Raw genomic sequence first — 26,192 nt, 5'->3', positions numbered from 1 at the left:
CTCATGCACGTAACAGTACTTCCTTACCTCTCGTGCTGATAACTACCTTGACATTTTTCAATGGGTTACCTTCGAGTGGGACACTCTGTATCCCTAAAGGACCCGTAGAAGATATCTATTCTGAAGTTCCGATGATTATCGCTAACGCACATAATTGCGTAAGTACTGCATATGCCACACGCCAAACACTCCGAATAAAGTAGGTTGAAATGAATTGGTAAATTAACGGAAAAGTCACAGAAGTGGACAGGCATATGAAGTGAATGTCAGCCATATTAAGTGATCCGCGCTATTAGAGATATTACTTCAAGGTCCTTGAATGACCAAAGTTGATTTCTCACACCCAGAGGAACATAATCTATTTCTCTTGTACCAGAATTATATAAAATTCACCATTCTTGGGACATGTCTACGAGGTGATATTCAATATGAAATATTATTCTTCGGCTAATGTTTCTTTGCATTAAAATTAGCGGACAAGTATTTGATAGCTCCTGCTGTGTGTCAAGATGCTGCGTCATTCCCCCTCTACTCTCGGTCATCCTCAACCTTACCGCTATATAAACTGCTCAGACCTCTCAGTTGGCACAGTGCATCCTCTTCTCGACAGGAACACGCGACTCTCACAATGAAACTGGTAAGGAGACATAGCTACTTCTTGACGGGGGATACTCATCCATTATCTGGAAATCGAAAGACCGTTTCAGTCGTTTAAATTTGCGATGTACGGTACTTATATAAAACCACTTTGATAATCGTACTATTCTTTTTATTATTTATTAATTTATTGCGAAAGTGGCCAAAAACGACTGCGAATTAATGCTGAGACGTATAGGAAGCCAAACAATGAGAACTGAGTGGTTAAGATAGAAAATGTTTTTAAATTATTTTTATTTAATAAATTAAATTTGTAGTTATGGATTTACGTCTCACTAAAAATACCAACACGGGACTGGCGTATTTGAGTACCCTGGACCTTGCCGAGGTCGAACCCGCTAACTTGGCACGAATGATATAATATTATCATGTAATAATGTATACGATAGCACAATGCTATGAAACCACCGTCGACAGGAAAAAAAGTAAAACTTGGTAGATTTTACCTTCAATATTGCTACCAAAATTTACTAATGTCCAAATATCCCCGCTGTAAATCTTACAAAATGTAATTTAAAATATTTCTCGATACTGTATATTAACTGAACGTTGTAGGGTCGTAATTATTTTATCAGATACTTGGGTACTTACTTCGGACAAGACGAAAACGAAAATTATTGCTCCCAAATGGAACACGTGCGTGGGACGATTAGAAAATCATCCATTCACATAAACATTCATCATAGACTAGAGCAGACTAGAGTAGACTATAATACAGTACCCACACCTTGAATTTACGTTAGTCATAAAGATAGTGATCAGACTAAAATTTAACACTGTTAGTCAACTAAATTAAGCTCGCGGAACCCCCCCCCCCCCCGATATAGGGCGGCGTGCCTTCACTTACTCGAAGGCTCCGGGGTTGACTCCCGACAAGGTCAGGGATTCTTACATGGTATGAGAGCTGGTTTTCCGTCCAGTGAGCCCACGTGGTTACGACTGAGAAGCTATGTGACGGTGCGGTCCCGATCCAGAAAGCCAAGAATAACGTTCGAGAGGGTTCGTCGTGCCAACGACAGGACGTGGTCGCGTAACCTGTATGCCTTCCGCTGAACAGCGGTCGCTTGGCAGATCATGGTCCTTTAGAGCTGTCGCACCATGGTGGGAGGAGAGTGTGAATTAAACTCAGTTCCTTTACACAACCACACGCAATAGTATCAAGGCCTTCTAATCGAAAACTAAAGCATGTCGAAGAAGTCAGTCATTATAGAAAAATATCATATTTTGAAAACAAAAATAATTCCTATAACAAATAAGAGATCTCATCCTATAATATTTCTTGTCGCTCAGGGTTTGTTGCAGTCTTAGGGAAATCATTGCATTAATAACTTTCTAAATATCCTGCTATAGAATGGTTCCATGTTCTTGTGCTACGTTTTCGCTAATGTGTGACCAGTCACGTCTGAATACATCAATTGTTTTGAGCTTATTGCTTTACTTAGTGTAACATTATATTCTAACAGAAACAATGTTGGAATCCCCTTATTAAGAGTGCATTAGAAACATTCTCTGTAGTTATCTCAACGGATTTAATGGTATAACCATGGAGTAAATCAGTCACAATTTGTAGTTAATTGTGTGTAGCAATATCAGACCAGAATATTACATGCAAGATACTGTAGTTTCCAACAAGTTGAAAATGACAGAAAACATTACTAGCTACATATTTCTCTTTTCCGAAACGACATCCTGCGTCGCTTCCTATTTGACTGGTAAAAATATACATATTTCTAAAAAGACCTTGACACCCAGCCGTTTTGCTTTCTATGAGTGTATATCCGGTGTTCAAGCTCGGCTGCTATTATTCCCATCAGACAACTACTCAGTTCCTCACGAACCGAACACGTTGTACCTCAAGAAGGCCACGACCACTAAATTGCCATTCCTAGCTCTTTCCCATCTTTACGTCGCCGCAAGCCTTCACTGTGGTAATACTACGTTAAACCACCAGCAAAAAATTAAATATCTCGATGCCAATTTAACCTCGTTCCACACCGTCGTACTCATGACTTTCCTAGCTATAGCCTGTTATGATACTCAAAATCATTTAGTCAACGTTGAGTTGCATAGGTGTAGGCATCCATCCGTCTGATATTTTAAATTACCATTACTGTTTTATTTTTCTTACATTTGTTTATTGGAATGGCTCGGGGGACAGTCTCTTACACAATTGATGCTCGTGAAATTTAAGTGGGCAGATCAAAAGCTGATCACTCTATTCGTATCACTTTGTGACAAGTTCGTTGTTCTCCGTCTTTTCCATTAACTGGACTCCATTTCGTACAATCAGCCTCCAAGACTCAATGGCGGTAGCCAGCAAACTGGATGGACGCCAACCAGCATCATGTTTTTCTTGCGCTACTACTAATGCATGATCATCTTCTAGTTCATCTCCTCATGCGCTGAGAGTTTCGAGTGTTAACTGATACTTACTTTTCTTTGTTCTCAGATCTTGGTTGCTTGTTTAGTTGGTCTGGCAGCTGCAGCCAACCCCTCAGACCCTGAAATCACCATTGTGGCCGCCGAAAACAACGTGGACTTCGATGGCACCTTCAGATACAGGTACGGTACGAAAGGAAATGAACCTGAATTTATTATAGGCGATATGTGAAATCTAAAGTCATATTTTCCCAACGTAAATATAGTAATATTATTTTTTAGCTTCATTTGAAATTGTTGTCAGATGAAGTACGTAAGTGCCTTGTGCAGGGCTACCATGTGAACCAAATTCTGTCTATCACTGTTTCCATTTATTTGTGATAGAATCCTTCGTACACACTGCTGTTAAGCTCTGTTCGAACCTTGGTGATGTTAGATTATTTTTCACCAAAATGATCACATTTGTTCATGTATTGCGTATATACCAGGAAAATTTTAAATGTAAATTTTTAAATCATTTTAAGACCAGATATATTTAATAAGAGAGCGTATAAAAAGCACCTTACTAGCCAATGTGGTGGAAAGTACGAATGTATACCCTGAAGTAATTCACAGATCCATTATATAGGTTGTGATTAAGATTGCTACATTATTTTTACTTCCAAAATTCCTAGAAAACTATAATTTTCTACAGTCAGCGCGAAAACTTTCTAAATAAACTTAATTATTTGATAAAATTGATAGATTTATTTTATCGACGTAGGATCGCCAGCATGTCCTTGTGGTTAGTGCAACCATTGGTCGGTCTTTTACGTACTTAAGGGCAGTCACTGATGATCAGTTGGTCCTCTGAGGGTTAAATAATGCTCCAAAACAGGTCATAACATAGTTTTCATTCCACATTCGATATTTTTCTAGGAGTGTGATTTTTCATAATGCTATCCTATCTTTTCACATTTCAGTTTCAAGAACTCCGACGGTACCGAGGCTGAACAGTCTGGACAACTGAAGCAGATCGGAGCCGAAGCTGGAGAAGCTGTTCAAGGTTCAGCCTCTTACACAGCCCCTGATGGCACCCCAATCCGTCTGATCTACACCGCCGACGAGAACGGGTATCAGCCTCAGGGTGAACATCTGCCAGTACCACCCCCCATCCCAGAGGCCATCGCCAGAGCGCTCGCCTACTTGGCTACGGCACCACCTCCCAAAGAGAAGTAGATACTTCTACGACAAGTTATTTACACCGATGCCTTACAAGTGCTCCATTTGGGACAGATTTCAAAACCACCAAAATCAAATGTTGGTTCATGATTCTCACGGTTACATCACAATACAGTGCCATATCCATGACTACAACCGCGTCTCCCATCCAAACATTACTGTAAAATGATGAAAGTCATGCAGTGTGAATGATGTTGGTGTTCTATGTACATACTGTAATTATTAAATTAAAATGTTAATGCAAGATATATTGTTCTACTTTTTTTCAAATGAATCCCTGTAATGTTGTCAATAAACATCCTCTATCATAATCCAAATAGCATGCTACGTTGTAGAGTGGAAATCCATTTATCTCAGAATTCTGCAGGTTGAATGAAATAAAAACGCTTACAGAAAATCTTGTAACAATAAACCTGCTTGGTAGCTCAGTAGTCCCATTTTAGAGTTATCAAAGTGTATGATGAATATACATATTTATTTTGAAAACTATATCGAAAATATTCCTCATTGTAATGGATCACCCAAGGAATGACCAGCAGTCAAAATTATTCAAAATAATTATTTGTCTGAAGATCATGGGATCTGACACTGATATGAACAAGTAAAAAACATAATGTTAAGTTAACATTTTTGAATTTATGCTTCGATATTCACATCATTGTTCGATCAGTCTATCATGGTGTTTGTACACAATGAAATTTCACTGGTCATTTCGCATTCGTTTACATTTATTTCTATACCCATAGCCTATTTATCTTATGCACGTGAATTAAATTAAAACTTCATTAATAATAACAATGATAAGGCATCGTGATTGAACTGCATCAATGTTTCTTTTCCATAGAGTACAAAACAGCATAATTTAACAAAATAACATCTTAGTCTATAGAGACATAGTTATAACTTAATAATTCCCAGTAACGCATTCTTTTCAGATCTAAATGACATATGGCGCAAGAACAGAGTTCAAAGGAAAGAGATAATATAATTTTTACAGGGTATGGAACATTTTCCATTTAATTAAATACAATAAACTTCTTGTCATTGTTGTGTACAGCAAATCTGAAGCGCAATTATAACTACTAAGAAGAAAATTTAGTGCTGAAATAAAATAAATAAATCATTGTATAAACTAGATCTGTCTACGAAACAGTCCCATTCGAACTTGTTAGTGCCCGTCAGTTGAGGGAATATGCAAACTGGTATTTCTAACCTCATAAGAGTGAAGGCATTTATCCTGTTCTAGGAACATACGGTGACCAATGAATGGGTCATAGACAAATATTGAGCGTTATCGAGCAGTAAAGGGAGAGATTCACTAAAAATCACCGCTAACATACAACCAATCCGGGCATTAACAGGCTGGTCCCAAGACGGAGACCAATATCGCCGTTACTGCAACACGTCTTGGGTGCCTACTAACATGTTGAAGCCCTTAGAAATGACCCCCTTCACCGTATTCGGACTTTATCGCTGATGTCTTGTGGGAACGTCAGGATAAAGTATAGTATAAGTTAAGATTAAGTCAGTATATGATTAAGTACGTGAACTTGGCGCTCAGTGAAGCCATTCCAATCGGCTTGACTCATCGGTTTACAATTTACCCTACCGTCAGATCTGAGACCTCCGAAACCCAACCTTCGGATGCTCGCAACGAAAAGCGTGACCCCTATGCATCCTCAATTCCATACCGTAAAGGAAAATATTATTTATCATGTAGAGAAGTAGCGGGAGTAGACGCACAGTAACAGCCATATTTTCGTGGTCCTGTAAGCTGATTGTACAAAACATGTATGAACGTGATAGCCTTTGTGGGTTCAATAGCTATTCTAAGGAATCGTTTGCGTAACTGTTTCTGGTTTTTTTTTTTTTTTTTTTTTTTGGTGCTTGCTACTGTGCTTTACGTCGCACGGACACAGAGAGGTCTTATGGCGACGATGGGATCGGAAAGGCCTAGGAGTGGGAAAGAAGTCGCCGTGTCCTTAAATAAGGTACAGCCCCAGCCAGCATTTTAACGGTGTGAAAATGGGAAACTTCGGAAAGCCATCTTCAGGGCTGCCGACAGTGGGATTCGAACCCACTATCTCTCAGATGCAAGCTCAGAGCTGAGCGATCCTAAGCGCACAGCCAACTCGCCCGGTTGCATAACTGTTATGACTGATAGGTGGAACTCTTATTTACCATCTGATTATAACACGTGCTGTATGTTTGGAATGATTTGTCTACTGGACAACCTCTAGTTAGAGGAAGTTGAATGGCATATTGTACCGGAAATAAAATAAAGACATCTTAAATTACCTTCATAAGTAGAATGTTAATGACTATTATTTGAACAGGAGAATATTTATTCTATTAAGAAAAGCTATCTATCATTTTCTTTGCAAATATTTAGATAAGTGAATTTGATGCTTTAAAGAAAAGTTGAAGACAACAGTGTTAGTAGTTCTTTACACAAATATATTTCTAACGAAGAATATTTGATGAAATTCGTTGGTAAATTACAATATCCTACTTAATTACTACTGCTCTGTTCCAGCAACTTAGTAAACAGCGGTTGCAATGCAGTGAACAGAGAATTATTTTCCTCGGGCTCACGCTGCGTGCCTCTTTGTTGTTGCGACGTAAAGCAAATGGTAAAACAAGGAAATAATAGGGCCTACGTAGTATCCGCAGCAAAATAAAGTGTCATTATTTTGATGAACATTACTGATAATAGCACACCTACAATATAATAATCATTTTTGTTCACAATCTGACACCGCGGACTGGCTGCGCTTCTTAACGCCCTACGGCTATGGAACCGAGTTCTACATTCGTGAGACACGTGGGTTGAAACCCCGCCGTCGGTTGTCCTAAGAATGGTTTTCTTTGGTTACCCATTTTCACTTCCAGGAAAATGCAGGGACAGTTCTTACTCATAAACCACAACTGACTCCTTCCACCATCCTTACACAATTTCATTAGCTCCTCAACTGAAGTTAGCATCAGGAAGGGCACCCAGCGATAAAATCATCCTATAAAAATTAATCTCACCTCATCCCCGATCCTGTATCGGGAAACGTGACTAAGTGGTAGGCATACATACATACATACTGAACCCTTGGGCCAACAAAGGTCATGGGTTCAATACATACTTACATACATACATACATACATACATACATACATACATACATACATACATACATACATACATACATACATACATACATACATACATACATACATACATACACACACACACACATACATATATACGTAATCTATGCTTCAGAAACCATACCAGAAGTCAGTATTTTTTTCTTCCAAGAATTGGATTACACAGTTTTCTGAGAAGTTAGAGAGATAAATGGTGCTTGCCCAAAACTATGTCCTATTCTTTTTTACAAATATCTAACGTTTCCCTCCATGGAAACCCTGTTATATGACCTTTCCTACAAAACTTTCCACACCTTTTCTGTGTACTGGCAGAATTTGCTGTCATGTTCACAACGGAAATTGAGATCAAACTAACAGTTGACAAGGGTGTCTAAAACAGGTGATTCAGACACACCACTCTGTCGTGAAATATCATCTGGTGGCTTAAGGTACGGAATTCCTTCACTGATACATGCTGAGAATACACTATGGTGAAGGTAATGACACTGTATAGGTGTAGGTAAACATTGAAATAAAGGGTCATCATTTTATGTTGTCCCGCTTGCAGATATATCGTTGCCTCGGGCTCGCACACTTCGTCTGCCGTAACTCCAATGCCGAGAAGACATTCTCATGCATGAACATCAAGCAGATGAACGGACAAGGCTACCTTATAAGGTCATCTATCAATTTAGGGTCAGAACACTTTATTACATGTAACTAATCTCATGATTAGACCCGTATTGAAATTTGCTATAAATGCTTACAATATAGTGATTATTTTAATCCACCTATTCAATACAAATTGATTTTGTGTTGCTAGTTCATAATACTACAACACGAATTTACAGGGACATGTTTCGCCTCATTTACAAGCATCTTCAGCCTACATAATTGTCTCAAGGTTAAGACCTGTCATATTTGGATTGTTTTTACAAATTTTTGGTTGAGTATAAATCCATGTTTAGTAATAATATGTAAAAAACATAGGAATTATGTACACATTAAAAGTATGACAATATGAATTACAACGTTGAATTGAAGTAACCCTTAATTCTAAAATACATTGACGTCCAAAACATACTCAAGCAAAAAAAATTGTTGTTTATTCGCCTGCACATGCGCAACAGTGAGGCGATGCAAGCCTGCCATTGAACGACGCAGTTCCATATGCACAGACAACTCGCTCGTCTACAAACGAACAGCGATAAACGATAAGCGATAAGCTCAGAATCTAATAGTATATAATAGGATAGAGATGAAACTCAATAGTAAATTTCAGTGCCAAGCCAGATGGCAATGGTAGTTTCATTTCGCAAGCAGAGATAGCGCCACGATGCGCACTGTGTGCAACACTTTAGTATTTCGTATATTATTATCAACAGATAGAGCAGAAAAGTAATTCCCGGCGTAGTGACGCAAAGTCGATTATCCTGACTATTGCTCCTCCCCCTCGCCTCCTATACCATCCCCACTCTTCACCTACTGAAAATGAAAAAATGAAAACCTACAACCTGTTTTCCAGTCATTGACCAGGTCAGGGATGTAACGAATGAAACATGTATAGGTTGTCATTACAATGGAGTCGCCACTCCCAAGGTGATTTACTAATGAGTGATAAATGCAATGAAATGATAATGGAGAGTGTTGCTGGAATGAAAGATGACAGGGAAAACCCGAGTACCCGGAGAAAAACCTGTCCCGCCTCCGCTTTGTCCAGCACAAATCTCACATGGAGTCACCGGGATTTGAACCACGGTATTCAGCGGTGAGAGGCCGACCCCCCCCCCGCCTCACCTACTATGACGATTATAATGCAGTTCTACTATTTCCATTTCCAGTACATTGTGTATGTTGGGTATTCAGCCCGAAGGCTGGTTTGATCCTCCACAGTTCCGCCAACACCTGTCATATATAGCCTAGGCGTCACTGAAGAGGCATACTAGGGAAATGAGGAGTGAGGTAGTTTCCCGTTGCTTTCCTCACCGAGCCAGAAGTTGCTGTTACATATCAGTCTGCCAATCCCACTGAAATGCATGCACCAACTGACCCTGTGAGCGATATTTTTGCACCAGGGACTGGCTGCATAAAGAATGGTATTACTAGCATCGCTCATACCTCGGTCATTTTCATATTGTCATAGCCAAGGGTAAGGCCAATGAAAGTAACAAATTTATTCTAGCCCATAGCAGAAGACATAGTGCACTGTAAACACTACATCTCGCCAGCAAAGACATCCCAGTACATTATTATTTTGCAGCAGGACTACTTACTATATTGTAAATAATTAGCTGATACCCTTAGATCGCATTGCATACTATTTTATTCTGAGCATAACCTCAACCATGACATCATATCACAAAATAGCTTTACCTTGAAATGAATGATTGACACATGAATACAAAGCTGATATTTTGACAAATATTAAATCCCGTCAAAAGCAAGACAGCAAAGCACAGCATACGCAAGATAATGGGTATCACATCAGTATTCAAGTACCACCTGGAACAGAACTAAATGCACAGGAGCATATATGTATAGAAATTCATGAATAGAATAATTCAGCTTCCAGCCCTTGAGATGTACTCAAACGCTTTGAGCGTTCTCATAGCGTAGAGGAAATGTAGGATTTCAGGAGGACTGGCGAAGATATGTTTCTAATGAACAAGGAGCATAGATTTACAGAATTTACAATTTCAAATAGCACAGGCACACGGGTACATTGAATTCAAACAACACAAGTAGCATCGTGTGAACTATCGCTTAAAATCGATATGAGTGAGTTAGAACAAGGTTAATCGATTGGGTGAAGTCGGATTCAGTGCAATACTGCAATATTTTCTCCATAGTACTTGACTTATTAGAATGGCCCACCGATTGATATTAGACATCTTTGAAATGCTTCACCTCAAGTCTAACAGCCTCTAATTATAAAATACTTTTTCATGCCTACTTGTCTGACATCTACAGAACCTGCCTACAATTATCTACACGATGTGTGACCTCCAGTGTGATCCAAAAAAAAAAAAAAGTGACTGGAACTCCCTGAACCCCTGGAATCGAAAGCCTGATTAGAGTTTCACCGGGATGCTCAGAATGCAAGGTCAGCCGAGTACAACGAAGTGTAGAATCTCAAAAACAGATAGCGGTGTCATAACGAGGAGTACAAAACATAACGAGGAATGAGGTAGTTTGCCACTGCTTTCCTCACAGGTCCAGAATGTGCTACTGCAGTATGACAGGCCTTAAGAGCAGCAGATTTCATAGCATCCAGATGCACTAGTCGTGCTTCGAACGCCATTACTCAGCACCACTCATATCTTAGCAGCTTCAAAGCCAAGTACGAAACTGGGACTTCGGGGGCCGGTAGATGAAGAGTGGGTCTCGACACATTAGTGGCCACGGCTGGTCCGCGGTCCAACAGCTCTACACTCTGACCGGCCAACCAAGCAGACGAGGAGTGGCCACGGCTTTACCGTGGCTCTACGCCTCTGCATTCGGGAGACGGGACAGGGCTGGACCTCAAGGCTGACCCCAACCGTCGGCTGTCCTGAAAATGGTTTTTCGTGGTTTTCCACTGTCCTGCACTTAGGAGAATGGCAGACAGTTCCTAGTTTAGGCCACGGCTGCCAACCCCTTCACCTTCTCCGAGCATCTCCTTCACCGTAACAGATCTCCCGACCTGAGAGACGGCATCACCGCCTAAGAGGCCCGCCTCCCCCTTCAGGGGAGAAAAGAAAACATTTCAGTAGTAGTAGTAGTAGTAGTAGTAGTAGTAGTAGGAGTAGTAGTAGTAGTAGTAGTAGTAGTAGTAGTAGTAGTAGTAGTAGTAGTAGTAGTGGGAGTTCGGTGGCAGCTGAAAAACAAACAAACAGTACCTATCAAGAAATAGCGTCGGGTGGATTTTATGATTCATTTATAGCGTATGCATTATTATTATTATTATTATTATTATTATTATTATTATTATTATTATTATTATTATTATTATTATTATTATTATTATTATTATTATTATTATTATTATTATTATTATTATTATTGTTGTAAGATAGAGTATGCGATGAGTGTGGGTGGCTTCTGTCTTGTATAAGAAACTGCGTTTTATTGTAGTGGAGGATAGTGTTGAGTGTGGTAAGTGTGTTTCAGAAATGTAGAAAAAAGCACAAAAATCCAGTACCCGATCCAGGCGAATTTAAGATCAATATCCCAGACCCAGTCGTGAATCGAACCCGTGCCCTCTAGACCGAAGGCGACTTCGATGATCATTCAGCTAAGGAGCTGGAGCCGAGGCAATTAGTGATATTATATGTAAATAATGTAACACTAACCGTTTTATATAGAGAACAGTAGAATAAGAACAATAATGCTATAGATTTCACGTAGCACTAACTACTTCTACAGTTTTCTGTGATACCATGTTATCTTGCAGGAGTTCTTTTACGTAAATCTACTGACGCGAGGCTGATGTATTTGAGCACCTTCAAATAACACCGGACTGAGCCACGATCGAACCTGCGAAGTTGGATACAGAAGACCAGCGCCTCAACCGTCTGAGGCACTCTGCCTGAGAAGAACAGTAGAATGATCTACGTTAGGATTATTAACGGTAAAATGAACAAAAAAGAACAAAATATAAAGACTAAAATATAATTTATTTACACATGCAAGCGTTATTTTATGCCTATATGGCTTGATGTTGTGATCGCAGACACGAGACCTCTAATTCGAAATGAAGTCCGAAATACGACAACGTGACTATTAATTTCAAAACTCTGTCATTCATTGGTTGAGATTCGTATCGTAGACGGCTCCCTTGGTGAATAACTTGTCACTGTAGCATTCAGCCATCATCCCACTCCGTATTTACTTATAAATATTAAATTTTAACTCTCGCCAACGAAGTTAGGGATTAAATCAATTACCGACATCATTAGGAAGAAACATGTTCAAGCATTTGTGAATCTAAATGTGTTTCAAAATCGCTCGGCCTTCAACCTCTGTGCTTTAGTGAGGTAAGAAATATTTAGTCTGACGTCCTACTGACCACTTCTGTAGAGACATGCTAATTTCTGAAAGGTTGTAGCAGTACGTGAATTCAAGTTTTCATTCTTTTTTCATATTTATTTTGGAAAGAAGCCGACACATAAATTATCCCGTTTACAGAGGATGACATTCGACCTACTGTACAGAGACATCACTCTGTTCGTTGATTTGCTGGTGGCTGTACACTTGAAACTCCTCCTCCTCCTCCTTCCGTCAATCCGCACCGTATATAAACCTCTCCAGTACTTGTTGTGGCATAGTGTCATCTTTTCCACAGTCATGATGAAGCTGGTGAGGAGATATACGATCACTTGGCTAGTTTGGTTAAGTCTGTGGAAAGTTCAGGGTCGTTTGAGACACTGCAGAAAAATAACTTCTATTAAGATTAGCAGAATTAAATTGTATACGATAATAATAATAGTAATAATAATAATAATAATAATAATAATAATAATAATAATAATAATACAGTTAATTCTGATAAAGATAAATAGGTAATATATTTCTATAAACTTGATATGTATAATATTGAAATCGCATTTGCACAGAGCTAATAGTAAAACACAAAAAGCATAAAGTATACATTTATTATTATTATTATTATTATTATTATTATTATTATTATTATTATTATTATTATATTTTATTATATATAATTCACAATTTTACAATTGGGTTTATGAGCTTCTTCGGTACAATGTTCATGGAAGAAGTACTATTTGGTACATACGCACATGCTTCATACATATCGGTATATACTTAACATTGTTGACAAATAGACAGATATTTATGAGAGATTTACTATATACAAACGGTCATAATTAGTAGTCGACGAGTTTCATTAGTCCTCTGTGTATGGTGGATGCTTCATGCCAATAAACTTTCTTACTATATGGCAAGTGGCCAGGATTGGTGCTTTTTGTAATTCTCTGTAAGCGAGAGGGTGGAGATTAAGGGCTGCAATGCTCCTGTGTAGTGTCTTTGGTATAATACCATTACATCCAATCACTACTGGAATTATGATAATGTTGAGTTTTCACATGGTTTTTATATCTGTGGCCAGATCGGTGTATTTGGAAATCTTCTCTGACTGTGTTGATTGAAGGTTGTGAGTATTAGGGCATGCTATGTCAATTATGAAGCAGATTTTCTTGTTTTTATCAACAAAAGTTATGTCTGGTCTATTGCAGGTAATAGTTTTATCAGTGATGATACTTCTATCCCAGTAAATTTTGTAATTTTCGCTTTCCAAGACTGATTGGGGTTTGTACTTCCAATATGCTGTGGTACAATGGATTAGGTTATTTTGTCGGGCTAATTTCTGGTGAATGATTTTTGCAATTTGGTCATGTCTGTACTTGTAGTCTGTGCTTGCCATTAATTGACAACCTGAGGTTATGTGCTGAATGGTTTCTGGAGATGTATTACATCGTCGGCACAGATCTGAATTGACAGACGGATCATGCAGTATATGCTTTCTGTATGCTTTCCTTGTGGCAATGATTTGATCTTGTATGGCGAACATGAAGCCCTCTGTTTCTGGGTATTTATCCGAATGTGTCAGCCACTCATGCAACGCTTGTTTGTCGATATATGGCTGATTTAACTCATTTGGATACCGCCCATGAAGAGAGTTCTTTTTCCATAGAACGATATTTTCCTCATTTGTGGAGAATGGCATTCTAAGTGAAGCCGGGGTGTTCATATTGAGGGGTGTAAAACCGTTATCTGCCACAACCATTGCACTATGTAGGGCTGAGGTTTCTTATTTATGCTTGAAGTAGCACTTTAGTGATGTAATTTGTTCATTGTGTAATTTCTCAAGGTCTATTAGTCCACGACCACCATCAGAACGAGGGAGAGTGAGTCTTTCTGAAGCTGATTTTGGATGATGCATGTTATGTTTTGTCAGTAACACATTCACTTTCGTTTGAAGATCCTTGAACTCAGTTGTAGTCCACTTTATGACTCCAAATGAGTATGTGAGAACAGGTATAGCAAACGTGTTGATGGCCTTAACAATGCTTTTTCCTGTGAGCTTAGAACGTACGATTCGTCTTACTCGTTCAATATATGTCAGTCTTAAGGCCTGTTTTGTGTCCTTGTGTTGAATCCTGGCTGATTGGTTATATCCAAGATATCGATATGTTTCATTTGTTGTCAGTGGTGATATATTTGTTGTTATTATTATTATTATTATTATTATTATTATTATTATTATTATTATTATTATTATTATTATTATTAACTTCAATTTCAGATTATTAAACGCAATATTCTGAGTATATAATTTCAAATCTTTGTGTCCTCAGGTTTGTCTCGCATGTTTGGTGGCTGTGGCTGCTGCAGCCAGTGTTGCAGGACCGGAGATCACCATCTTATCTGCGGAGAACGATGTAAAGTACGACGGGACTTACAGTTATGGGTATGTAAACAAAATTGCAGAGATACTTTTATACAAGTCACCATTAACTTTTAAGATAATAACAAATTTTGGTTGACGAGCAATTGGAGAGCATTGTTATGGTATTTAAACATGAATTTAAATGTTTCTGACGTCCGGCTTCTTAGCTGAATGGTCAGCACAGTGGCGTTCGATTCAAAGGGCCCCGGGTTCGATTACTGGTCGGCTCGTGAGTTGTAATTCTGTATCGTTAATCATTATTCTTCTTATTCTTATGACTCTGGAACTGAATATTTATGTTGGTCTCAATACACACACAAGTGTACACACAATACGCAATACTACCAATTATCACAGAAATACGCGGTACTGTCTGCATCCCTTTGCATAGGGTTGGCGTTGGGATGAAGGGTATCCGACCATAAGACAGGCTCAAATCCACACAATTGCTGACCCTAGGAAATTGGGGAAAACGTCCAGGAATAATACATCCTTCTGATTAAAAAATAAACTCAGAATGTTTACAGCTATTAATACAAGAAACTTCAAGATTTTCTTAATCAAGGAACGTGGGTAGAAAACTTCAAAAATCGTTTGTACGCTTTGCCATTCCAACGAAGTTTTAACTCAGATATACAGGAAATTAATCATTCAATATTGTCTTTGTGAATAAAGCAAATAAGTGAACACAGATGAATAATTATATTTAGGAATGGCCATTGTTTAATTTAGAATTTTGAAGAAGAACATAGCAGTTCAGTAAATTCTGATAACTAAATTTGATAAATTTGATAATATTGATGTAATTTTGAAATCGCATTTGCACGCGGATAATAGTAAAAATAAAACGGATAAATCTAAACAAAATTATGTGTTTACTTTAAATTGACATTGGTTGAGGGATGAAAGAAAAATAGATATACTGATTCAAAAGCAAAATAATAAAAATAAAACATACAAGATTGTCTTGAATCGTGTTCACGAATCAGAGACAGTGCTGAAGTAATTCTGTCCTGTTATTCATATTCTCCTATCACTTGCAATTGATTGTATTTACAAAAATACCTTTCAGCATCTACAATCTTGGTAGGCACCCAAATACACCACAGAACTGCTGGGAACTCTGGGTATGTTAACAGCCTACAGCACTTGAAGTCGGACCAAGGGGGCACAAACTCCTCATCTTAAGTCTCTGGAAGGAGATTAAAGAATATAAGTGACATTTTATTTGAGAAAATCGTCAGTTTTTCATTTATATAGAATTTTGAGTAAATTTCGCATTTTTTGAGTCACATCAGAAAGTGGTTTACAGGTCGTGAAAAATGAAAATACAGACGTAGATGACTTTATAATCATTTCGTGCAATATCGCAATAGTGAAAATTCGCCACCTCAAATAATGGCCTAAGTCCATCTTCGTGTACTACGTTCCGGTTGTGTGGTCATATTCAATGTGGTATGCAAAAATTCAATAACAAATGTTCAGTGAAACGTATCTACTAATTTATGAAACGATATCAGTTTTGACTTATCTAACAAATTCTGTGATTATGATTTACACTATTTATAGAAATAAAGTCTGCGTGCTTTCTATTCCTTAATATAATAATAAATTTAAACTGCATTTATACACAAGTCCTTCAACGAAAAGCAACCCTTGTTAAGTTCGAACGAGATAATCCAGTGAGAACGAGCACTGCATCGTCACGTTGTAATTCATGCCGCTTAAGTACTGCTTCCGATATCACCCTCTTGTAGCATTGGGTATGTCAACATCAAAACCAGAAAAATATAATCTGAAACAATTATTTTGACCTGTTCAGTACTCGATGCAAATTTTGACAGTAAATGATTCTCTATCCCCCATTGGTATTTCATTTTCTCCCCAATATATGTTTCCAGATTCAGTGTTTTCTGAGGAAACTTCGTAGACGACCTGCATTAACAAAGTCTCCTTTGATTTACACTGAGCACTGTCGTATGCACGTTACAGAGTTTATGACGACCATTTCAGGTTACCAAATGAACATAAAGGAACGTGTTTTGATTTTCTAATTCGAAACCTGAAACCGAGGACGCATGTCTTTGACTCAAAGACACCAGTGGCACCAAGGAATAACTGAGGGGTGTTTTTCATTTACAACAGAAACTAAAAACTATCAGCTAGATTTTTCTTTTATTACTCTCTAAGGTAAAGTGGAAAAGATTAAGTTTATACGTTAAACATTAAGACTAACTTGTAGTAATATAATATAGCAGATAGTTTAATTAATAAATGTAATTAATAATGTCTTCCTTTTGAGATACATGAGCGTATTGTGACGAGATTTGCGTTCGTATCAACACGAGGATTCACAATATTATTTTCTTCACCTTAAAATAGTAGTCATTAATTCACCAGAAATACGAGTTAGTTAACACACCCACTAAGATATTAAATGCTAAAATTTAATGTGATATACATTTTTAAAATTATTGTTGTATGAAGTATGAAATAAAAAGCGACATTGTATAATTATTTATATATCTTACGTTCATTTTAAAATAAACTAAAGATTGGATGAATGCAATTTATTTTAAGTTCAGAAATATTCTTTAAAAAGCTGTAATTTTTCCTGTATAACATTGAAATGGTCATCCTTATTTGCTATGTAGACTGGAAGAAGAAATTTTATTGTGTTCCTTCATGTCAAGATGTTTGCAAAATAACTCAATTTCTAGGATAGAAATACCTGTAGAAGGTTCACCGAGACGTTTCAAGCACAGTAAGACACATGTTCTTTATATTTTCTCAATTGAATATCAATTACAACCGTCGATTACATATATACTTACGTTCTAGTACACCATTATTCACATAGATAGATAAATAGATCTACTGTACTAATATAATTTCCATGCCATAAAAATTACTGTAAATTGTTACGCCTGTTGATTATGCAATCATTTCTACAGTATAGTAGTGCGTGAGACATAGTGCTAGAAATTCATTTCAGACGATGATCTAGAATAATGATAATAATAATAATAATAATAATAATAATAATAATAATAATAATAATAATAATAATAATAATAATAATAATAATAATAATAATAATAATAATAATAATAATAATAATAATAATAATAATAATTTCCCTTTTCCTGATTGAAACACGAAAAGTTATTATCGTTTTTCTAGTCTGAAATACTATGCTACAAATGTTGAGTGCAGTTTCGACTGGAACAGTTAGGTTTAACATTCCAACTTCTACAGTGCATTGTTTCGTTTGTGACAGCTTCAAGAACTCTGATGGCACCGAGGTGCAGCAGTCTGGGCAGCTGAAACAGATCGGAGCTGAAGCTGGAGAAGCTGTTCAAGGTTCAGCCTCTTACACTGCCCCTGATGGCACACCGATCCGTCTCACCTATACCGCCGACGAGAATGGGTACCAGCCTAAGGGTGACCACATACCTGCTATTCCAGAGGCTATCGCTAGAGCACTGGCCTACCTTGCTACGGCTCCACCTCCTAAGAATTAAGCTACTGCAGAATATACTGTAAAAATACGACTGAATATCTCATTACGGCCACCATCAATGTCAATTACAGAATAACACAGGTCTGCTATGAAAATATATGACTGAAAAGTAAAACTTATTTTAGCAGATTTCCGTACGCTAAATTCAGTGAAAATAATAGAAAAATTCTATCCCCTACCGCATTTTCTCCAAATAATACTTCAAATGTCAGTATCTACAGAATCCCTAAATGTCATTAAGGACCCAAACGTGATAGCGTTTCTTATTCGCAGAACACATTGTAAGGTACTACATTAATCATGAATTAAATTTTTACAGGGAAATCTTAGTATGCCATCATATTTTTCAAAATATTTAATTACCGAGGAATATATTCTAACGTGCATTGAGAAACATACGTGGGAATCTGTTTTATTCTCATACTATTGGCATTCTTTATTTCTTCTCTGCCAACAACTAAAGACTTGTGACATGATAAACAGTGTTGCTGATTTACATTCGCAATTACATTGGCTTTTTTTCTCGTGAACTCGGTTAAAATTAGATTTTCGTGTTGCATGGTAGCCACGGGCTACTTACAAGAGGAGGACTGCTAGCACGAGCCTCGAAAGCAAGGGAAGAATGCGGATAGACATGAAATAATTTTTAATTTGCTTTTGCAAGTACATGCTCTTACCTCAGTATGTATTAATATACTCCTTTCCTATATTTTCACATGAAATGTATGATAAATCCCATTATGATAGAACAAAATAGTGGACATATTTAAAATAAGCACACTAAATTACTCTTAAATACGATGGAATATTCCAAACAATTCTTAAAGACCTCAACTTTGCAGATCTGTATAATTGATCTTCTGTGTTATGCATACAAGCTACTCCGTGATTGAAAACTTTCCAACCAGTCATACTCTTTCAGACCACAGTTTTTCTGTACTTGAAACATGTTTGGAAATTACTATGCAGTGGTTTTGTACACATGTATATATTATTAATAAAAAATTTACTATCCTTCATTCATTTTTATTACTGACTCCCTACTGGACAATCCCATCCAAAAAAATGAAAAAGGGATAATGTCTGTGGTACTAAGGTAAAATCCGATGTCAGAAAAATATAATTTTCGGTTTTAATGCCAATATGGTAGATTTCACGTCGAAGAGTATGGTGGTAAAGCCTGGTATGATTCTGGTGCCCGTAGAATACGCTGTCCACAAAATAAAGATTCCGACGTGTTCAGTTCATAGATATTGAGGCATCCGCGTGATTTGTTCCCTGAACTTGTTCAATAAATACTAATAAAGCTTGTTCCTTCTTTTTATTACATTCACAAATGTATGCCACATCAATTTAGATGTCATTGAAATACAGTATTAATTTCAGTGAGCTCGTCAACTTTTAAAAGTGTCCCCTGAATGATCAAGTTCTTATACATCTTTGGTACTAAAACAGAACCCGATATGTACACGAAATTGATTTTACTCGTTGCTCTTTAAAAAATACATTTTTTCAACTATAATGTTGCAGATATTTTGAGTCGACGTTGGTTTAACCACCTGGATGTCAATTTCGACGTTTCGCTGTATTCTGACATATGTCAGAGGAGCTCTCTTGGGTGATGTAAGGCTGAGTTTGAATGTTATCTGGTAAACACCAAAGCTGCCAGTAGAGACCTTTATACGACTAAATTCTTCAGCCGGGAGTACCAAATGAGCTTTACCCACTCTTCACGAATCCAACACCCACCGTGTTTGAACCCCGTGATAGTGGAATCCGGAGATCGACGCTCGATCCTTGCTCCACAGAGGGGATCCAATCTATTGTATACTTGTCTATGCATTTAATTTCTTGCAACCCTCTTCTTTGTCCACACATCTCATATGAATCGACTAGGATTTTAACTGCGGGATATAGCAATCTAAAGCTTAACTGAATCTAGGGGCAGCAATATTTTAAAGAAGAAGATTACACCTGCATGTTGCAAAAACGTGGATAGAAATACTTTTAATAGTTGAGCGTCTTTCTCTCTAGCGTTGGCCTCAATTGTGGAACCAGTTAACGTCTCTCCAGGAAGGTCACACTCCCGGCTTTTCCATTTCAAAATTATGACTGTATTACAAGAAACTACCCTATAAGTCTATTGAATATAAAAAGTGTAGTCAATTTCTAATAATCGTATGGAATCAATTATCATACTGCGGACATTTTAATTTAACGCTATAGATAGCCTATGTGTTAATTTCTACGTTTTTCTCTTCTCTATCACGTATCAGAGAGCATACAGGTACCGCCAGATGGTTTCAGGTTTTATAGTGACTAAGACAATGGTCCAGAGATATCTTCAAAGACAGTCACTTAGAATGAATAAACGGTGCCTTTCTCTTACATTTTCAGCTCCACTGCCTTACACATCACCTAGATCCATTTCAAAATTTAATTTTAATATATTTAGCCAGGTAAATATTTCAAGTCACTGAGACCTTTGCGGAAAGAAAGAATATGTCGCCCATTACTAGAAAAGTGGACTATCAACAACTCACGATTTCGGTGACACAATAACGGGAAGGATATATGATCTGCAAGGTAACGACCATGGAGATACAGTCCGAGAATTTACCTGAAGTGGAAAATGGAAAAGAACGGAAAACCATCTTCAGGTCTGCCGACGGTGGGATTCGAACACAAAATCTCCCGAACGCATGTTCACAGCAACGCGACTCAAACAAACTGCCGACTCGCACAGTGACTAAATGTGATCAGGTGGTTAGCTAGATTCCCTACCCCATTTCTGGACGTCAGAGGTAAACTATCGTAAATGCAAAAACGGCGATTTTGAGGTTTGTATGTGGCATGTTCTGGACGTGTATTCTTATGGGGACATTGTTGTATGTGTATAGCCTTTCTTTATCTTGACATTCATAATCTCTGGGCTGTTTCTCCTGGAGATTGCAACATGATCAATTTGGAACTCTCCGAGAGTTTGGACGGGAGAACGCCAAGTCATTTGCTTTCTGGGTAGATGGCGAAAGTGGGTCGACATGACCTGCAGGTTGTGATTTTCACAAATGGACACCAGTCTTTTGCCGTTGGGATTGGTTCTTAGCAGGGTAATTTCCTATAACTTTCCTGTACTTCTGTTCACGACCTAGTTGGGCATTGAAGTCACCCAAAAGAAGCTTGACATGGTGTTTGGGGATTTTGTTTAATTTTTCATCCAGTAGGTCCCAGAAATTATCAACTTCGTCTGGATCAGACTTGTTCTTAACGTTTGTAGGAGCATGTGCGTTAACTAGAGCTTACGTTTTGTTCGCGCAATTAATTGTGAGTATAGACAATCTGTCATTCACAGGTTCGAAATTTGCAACCGATTTAAGGATCTTGGTTCTAACAGCAAACGCAGTTCCAAGCATCACAGCTCCATTGAGGATTCCTCTTTTGCGCTTTGCTCTTGAAAAATCGGTAGCCTTCGGATTCAAAAATCTCTTCATCTGGGTATCTTGTTTCCTGTAGGGCGATTATGGATATCTGATTTTCGTGAAGAGCTTTGGTGAGGGTTTTCAGCTTGCCAGTTTGTGTAAATGAATTTATGTTGAAAGTTGCTAAAAAGGTTTTAGATTTTGGCCTGAGTTTTTGACTCTTCGGGGTACACCGAGACGCTCCGACTCTTCTCTTGCATGATGTCGAGTCTCCCCCAGAATCCGAACGAGACTCGTGCGCCGTGGCGTTCACGACGAGAGATTTATCCGAAGATTTACCCCCTGGGGTATGTTTCTTGAAATGTTGTGCCATCATGCTTTTTGACTTGACTTTGCTTTGGACGGGTACCCATCCTTTTACATTATTATTATTAGTATTATTATTATTATTATTATTATTATTATTATTATTATTATTATTATTATTATTATCATTACAAACGAAGATAAAATATTGATAGCTTTGATGGGCTGCGAAGTTATTTCAATTAAGCAATTTTAGTGAAAATTTGCGTGAAAGTTTTCTAAGAATATCTCTTCACTTTTCTTCTCCAATTTAATATGCAGTATTTATTCCTTTTTCACATAAATGAGAAAATCAGTGGACCGGCTGACAAAGTCGGTTCGTATGGCATCCTACATAATCTTGAAATTTACAGGGAGAATGCATAACAGTTTCCGGTATCTCATGAATCATTTCTGACATATTAGATCTCATATTTGGTCCCTGTTTAAAGAAACTCAAATTCATTTGATGGTATTACGTTTGGAAGTGGGGGTGCTGACTGTGAAGTGAAGCTTTATGGAATATTTTTTCCTTAATACATTCATGTATCAGAGGCTGTTAACAACGGGAGCAACGATACACATTTCATCCTCACATTAACATGTTTTGGTCCATAGTGGATTCTCCAGACTTTACGAGAAATGCTAAAGACTAGAGAATTTGAAAGAGATGTTATTCCATAAATAAAATTGAGTAATGAAAGAAGGTGTTGAGTATTTTTATCTTGCTCGTGTTTCCAACTCGATAAGCACGAATACCATGAATACCATGACACAGTGATTCGGAATAACTTCTTCAGTAATTTCACTTAAATGTCACTTTGCATGCATAATTTTTTGAAACAACTTATTCCCCTCGTGCTGGTTCTTCTATTGAATAATGTTGGGAGTTGTGAAATTAAGAGAGGAATGTTATCCGTGATAATTATGTATGTGTTACAACATACTGAGTTAGTATGCGGACACTAATCAAAACCAGTCTGTTGACATCTCGATGTGGATCTAATATTACGAGATAAGAACACTCCTAGAATGTGGAATTTGGCAATACTACTAACACAATACCACGTACAATGATGGTAAAAATGAAGAGATTTCAACAGAATCACGTTAAACATGGAATTATTTTAATAAGCATCAGAAATTTGTTTCTACATCGAGTTTATCAACAAATGATTCACCAGCATTGTCATGAAATTAGAATTATTTTGCGGGACGAAATTCAAAAAGTCATTATGTTACCGGTCCCCCCGCAAACGCGTTTAACTAAGAAAGTAAACATTTGAAATTGGAATTCGAAAGAACTTTCATCTCGGGATTTATTTTTATTTATTTTCGTTTTTTTATTTTGTTAGTGGTTAAAAGTCGTACTAAAACACCGCAAACGTCGTATCAAGACATGCAAGAATGGGAGTGTTAGAACTAGGAAGGTAGCAACCGTGGCCTTAGTTATGTGCCTGGTTTGACAATGGGAAACCACGGAAACCCAACCTCAGGGATAGCAACGGTGAGATTCAAACCCACCATATCCCGAATGCCAGGTCACAGCTACATGACACTAACCGCACGGCCAACTTGCTCGATTTTTCATTTCAATATCAAGATGCGAAAGTGACTGCAAGGAAAAGAGAAAAAGAATATGTCGACGCTACAAGGCTTGCTAGGCACGATGAGGGAAATACGGTTTTCCATTCCTTTCCTCACTGAGACACAAAGTGATATTAAAACGCTGAAAGTCATCACCCATACCTCTGAAGCTGCCGTACAATCACAACTATATACACTGACTGACAGAGCAAATGCAACACCAAGGAGGAGTGGTACGAAAGGGATGAAAGTTGGGGGAAAAACAGAGTCGGCACGGAAGAATGATTGATGTTTATTTCAAACCGATATGCAGGTTACACAATGCGCACGGCATCGACTCAGTAGGATGTAGGACCACCGCGAGCGGCGATGCACGCAGAAACACGTCGAGGTACAGGGTCAATAAGAGTGCGGATGGTGTCCTGAGGGATGGTTCTCCATTCTCTGTCAACCATTTGCCACAGTTGGTCGTCCGTACGAGGCTGGGGCAGAGTTTGCAAACGGCGTCCAATGAGATCCCACACGTGTTCGATTGGTGAGAGATCCGGAGAGTACGCTGGCCACGGAAGCATCTGTACACCTCGTAGAGCCTGTTGGGAGATGCGAGCAGTGTGTGGGCGGGCATTATCCTGCTGAAACAGAGCATTGGGCAGCCCCTGAAGGTACGGGAGTGCCACCGGCCGCAGCACATGCTGCACGTAGCGGTGGGCATTTAACGTGCCTTGAATACGCACTAGAGGTGACGTGGAATCATACGCAATTGCGCCCCAAACCATGATGCCGCGTTGTCTAGCGGCAGGGCGCTCCACAGTTACTGCCGGATTTGACCTTTCTCCACGCCGACGCCACACTCGTCTGCGGTGACTATCACTGGCAGAACAGAAGCGTGACTCATCGGAGAACACGACGTTCCGCCATTCCCTCATCCAAGTCGCTCTAGCACGGCACCATGCCAGGCGTGCACGTCTATGCTGTGAAGTCAATGGTAGTCTTCTGAGCGGACGCCGGGAGTGCAGGCCTCCTTCAACCAATCGACGGGAAATTGTTCTGGTCGATATTGGAACAGCCAGGGTGTCTTGCACATGCTGAAGAATGGCGATTGACGTGGCGTGCGGGGCTGCCACTGCCACCGCTTGGCGGCGGATGCGCCGATCCTCGCGTGCTGACGTCACTCGGGCTGCGCCTGGACCCCTCGCACGTGCCACATGTCCCTGCGCCAACCATCTTCGCCACAGGCGCTGCACCGTGGACACATCCCTATGGGTATCGGCTGCGATTTGACGAAGCGACCAACCTGCCCTTCTCAGCCCGATCACCATACCCCTCGTAAAGTCGTCTGTCTGGTGGAAATGCCTCCGTTGACGGCGGCCTGGCATTCTTAGCTATACACGTGTCCTGTGGCACACGACAACACGTTCTACAATGACTGTCGGCTGAGAAATCACGGTACGAATTGGGCCATTCGCCAACGCCGTGTCCCATTTATCGTTCGCTACGTGCGCAGCACAGCGGCGCATTTCACATCATGAGCATACCTCAGTGACGTCAGTCTACCCTGCAATTGGCATAAAGTTCTGACCACTCCTTCTTGGTGTTCCATTTGCTCTGTCAGTCAGTGTATTAGACTGAGACTTCAATGGAAGCTAATTTTGCTCTAGTGTACAGTACAGTGACGAAATTAATTACTTAGAATAATTAATTAGAACATTATCTTTAAATAAATACGGATCCCAGGATAGCGGAGTCCAGCCCGAAGAAGATTTCTGAAGGACACTGAAAAGTCAATTCCAGCACCCGAAGTCATACGAAGTAGGCATGTGAAAGATCTCCGGTGACACATTTAACGTTAAACAGACAAATTTAATTACATCTCACCAATAGATCGCTCAACAGTGATCCGTTTCATTGTCAACTTGTAGAACAAAATAGAACGTCAAAATTGACACGCGGGCAGCCTAGATCCCGTCAACCAAAAATGCCTGCATATCGTATTATCTGAGGCATACATTTATTATTAAAATTATTATTATTATTATTATTATTATTATTATTATTATTATTATTATTATTATTATTATTATTTCCCCGTGGTGTAGGAGTTGCGTGACTGCCTCTTACCTGGAAGCTTCGTGTTCTATTCCTGGGCAGGTCAAGGATTTTTAGGTGGATCTGAGGGCTGGTTAGAGTTCCACTCAGCCAATGTGATTACAATTTACGAGCTATCTGACGGTGAGATAGCGGTTCCCATATAGAAAGCCAAGAATAATGGCCAAGAGTATTCATCGTGCCGACCACACGACACCTCGTAACCTGCAGGCGTGTGGGCTGATCAGCGGTCGCTTGATGGGCCATGACCCTTCGGGACTGTTGCGCCATGGATTATGGGTTGATTATTATTATTATTATTATTATTATTATTATTATTATTATTATTATTATTATTATTATTATTATTATTATTATTATTATTAGT

The 26,192-nt window shown here is 38.6% G+C and overlaps 2 protein-coding genes across 2 annotated transcripts; both read left to right on the top strand.

Moving 5' to 3' along the window:
- The first annotated feature begins 602 nt into the window (after positions 1–602).
- On the top strand, positions 603–4,505 carry LOC136868226 (endocuticle structural glycoprotein SgAbd-3-like). The gene is made up of 3 exons (XM_067144761.2): positions 603–637; positions 3,107–3,219; positions 3,999–4,505. Exons 1-3 carry the CDS (start codon positions 629–631, stop codon positions 4,252–4,254), a joined length of 378 nt encoding a protein of 125 aa, XP_067000862.2. The 5' UTR covers positions 603–628; the 3' UTR covers positions 4,255–4,505.
- Positions 4,506–7,883: 3,378 nt separating this feature from the next.
- LOC136875021 (endocuticle structural glycoprotein SgAbd-3) lies at positions 7,884–19,377 on the top strand. The gene is made up of 3 exons (XM_067148778.2): positions 7,884–7,892; positions 14,754–14,866; positions 18,126–19,377. The coding sequence occupies exons 1-3, from the start codon at positions 7,884–7,886 to the stop codon at positions 18,367–18,369; spliced, it is 366 nt and encodes a 121-aa protein (XP_067004879.2). The 3' UTR covers positions 18,370–19,377.
- Positions 19,378–26,192: the final 6,815 nt, after the last annotated feature.

The sequence above is a fragment of the Anabrus simplex genome, chromosome 1, assembly GCF_040414725.1.
Source record: "Anabrus simplex isolate iqAnaSimp1 chromosome 1, ASM4041472v1, whole genome shotgun sequence".
Taxonomy (NCBI): Eukaryota; Metazoa; Arthropoda; class Insecta; order Orthoptera; family Tettigoniidae; genus Anabrus; species Anabrus simplex.
Note: the sequence above shows the minus strand (reverse complement) of the source record. Positions and strands in the feature narration are given on the sequence as shown.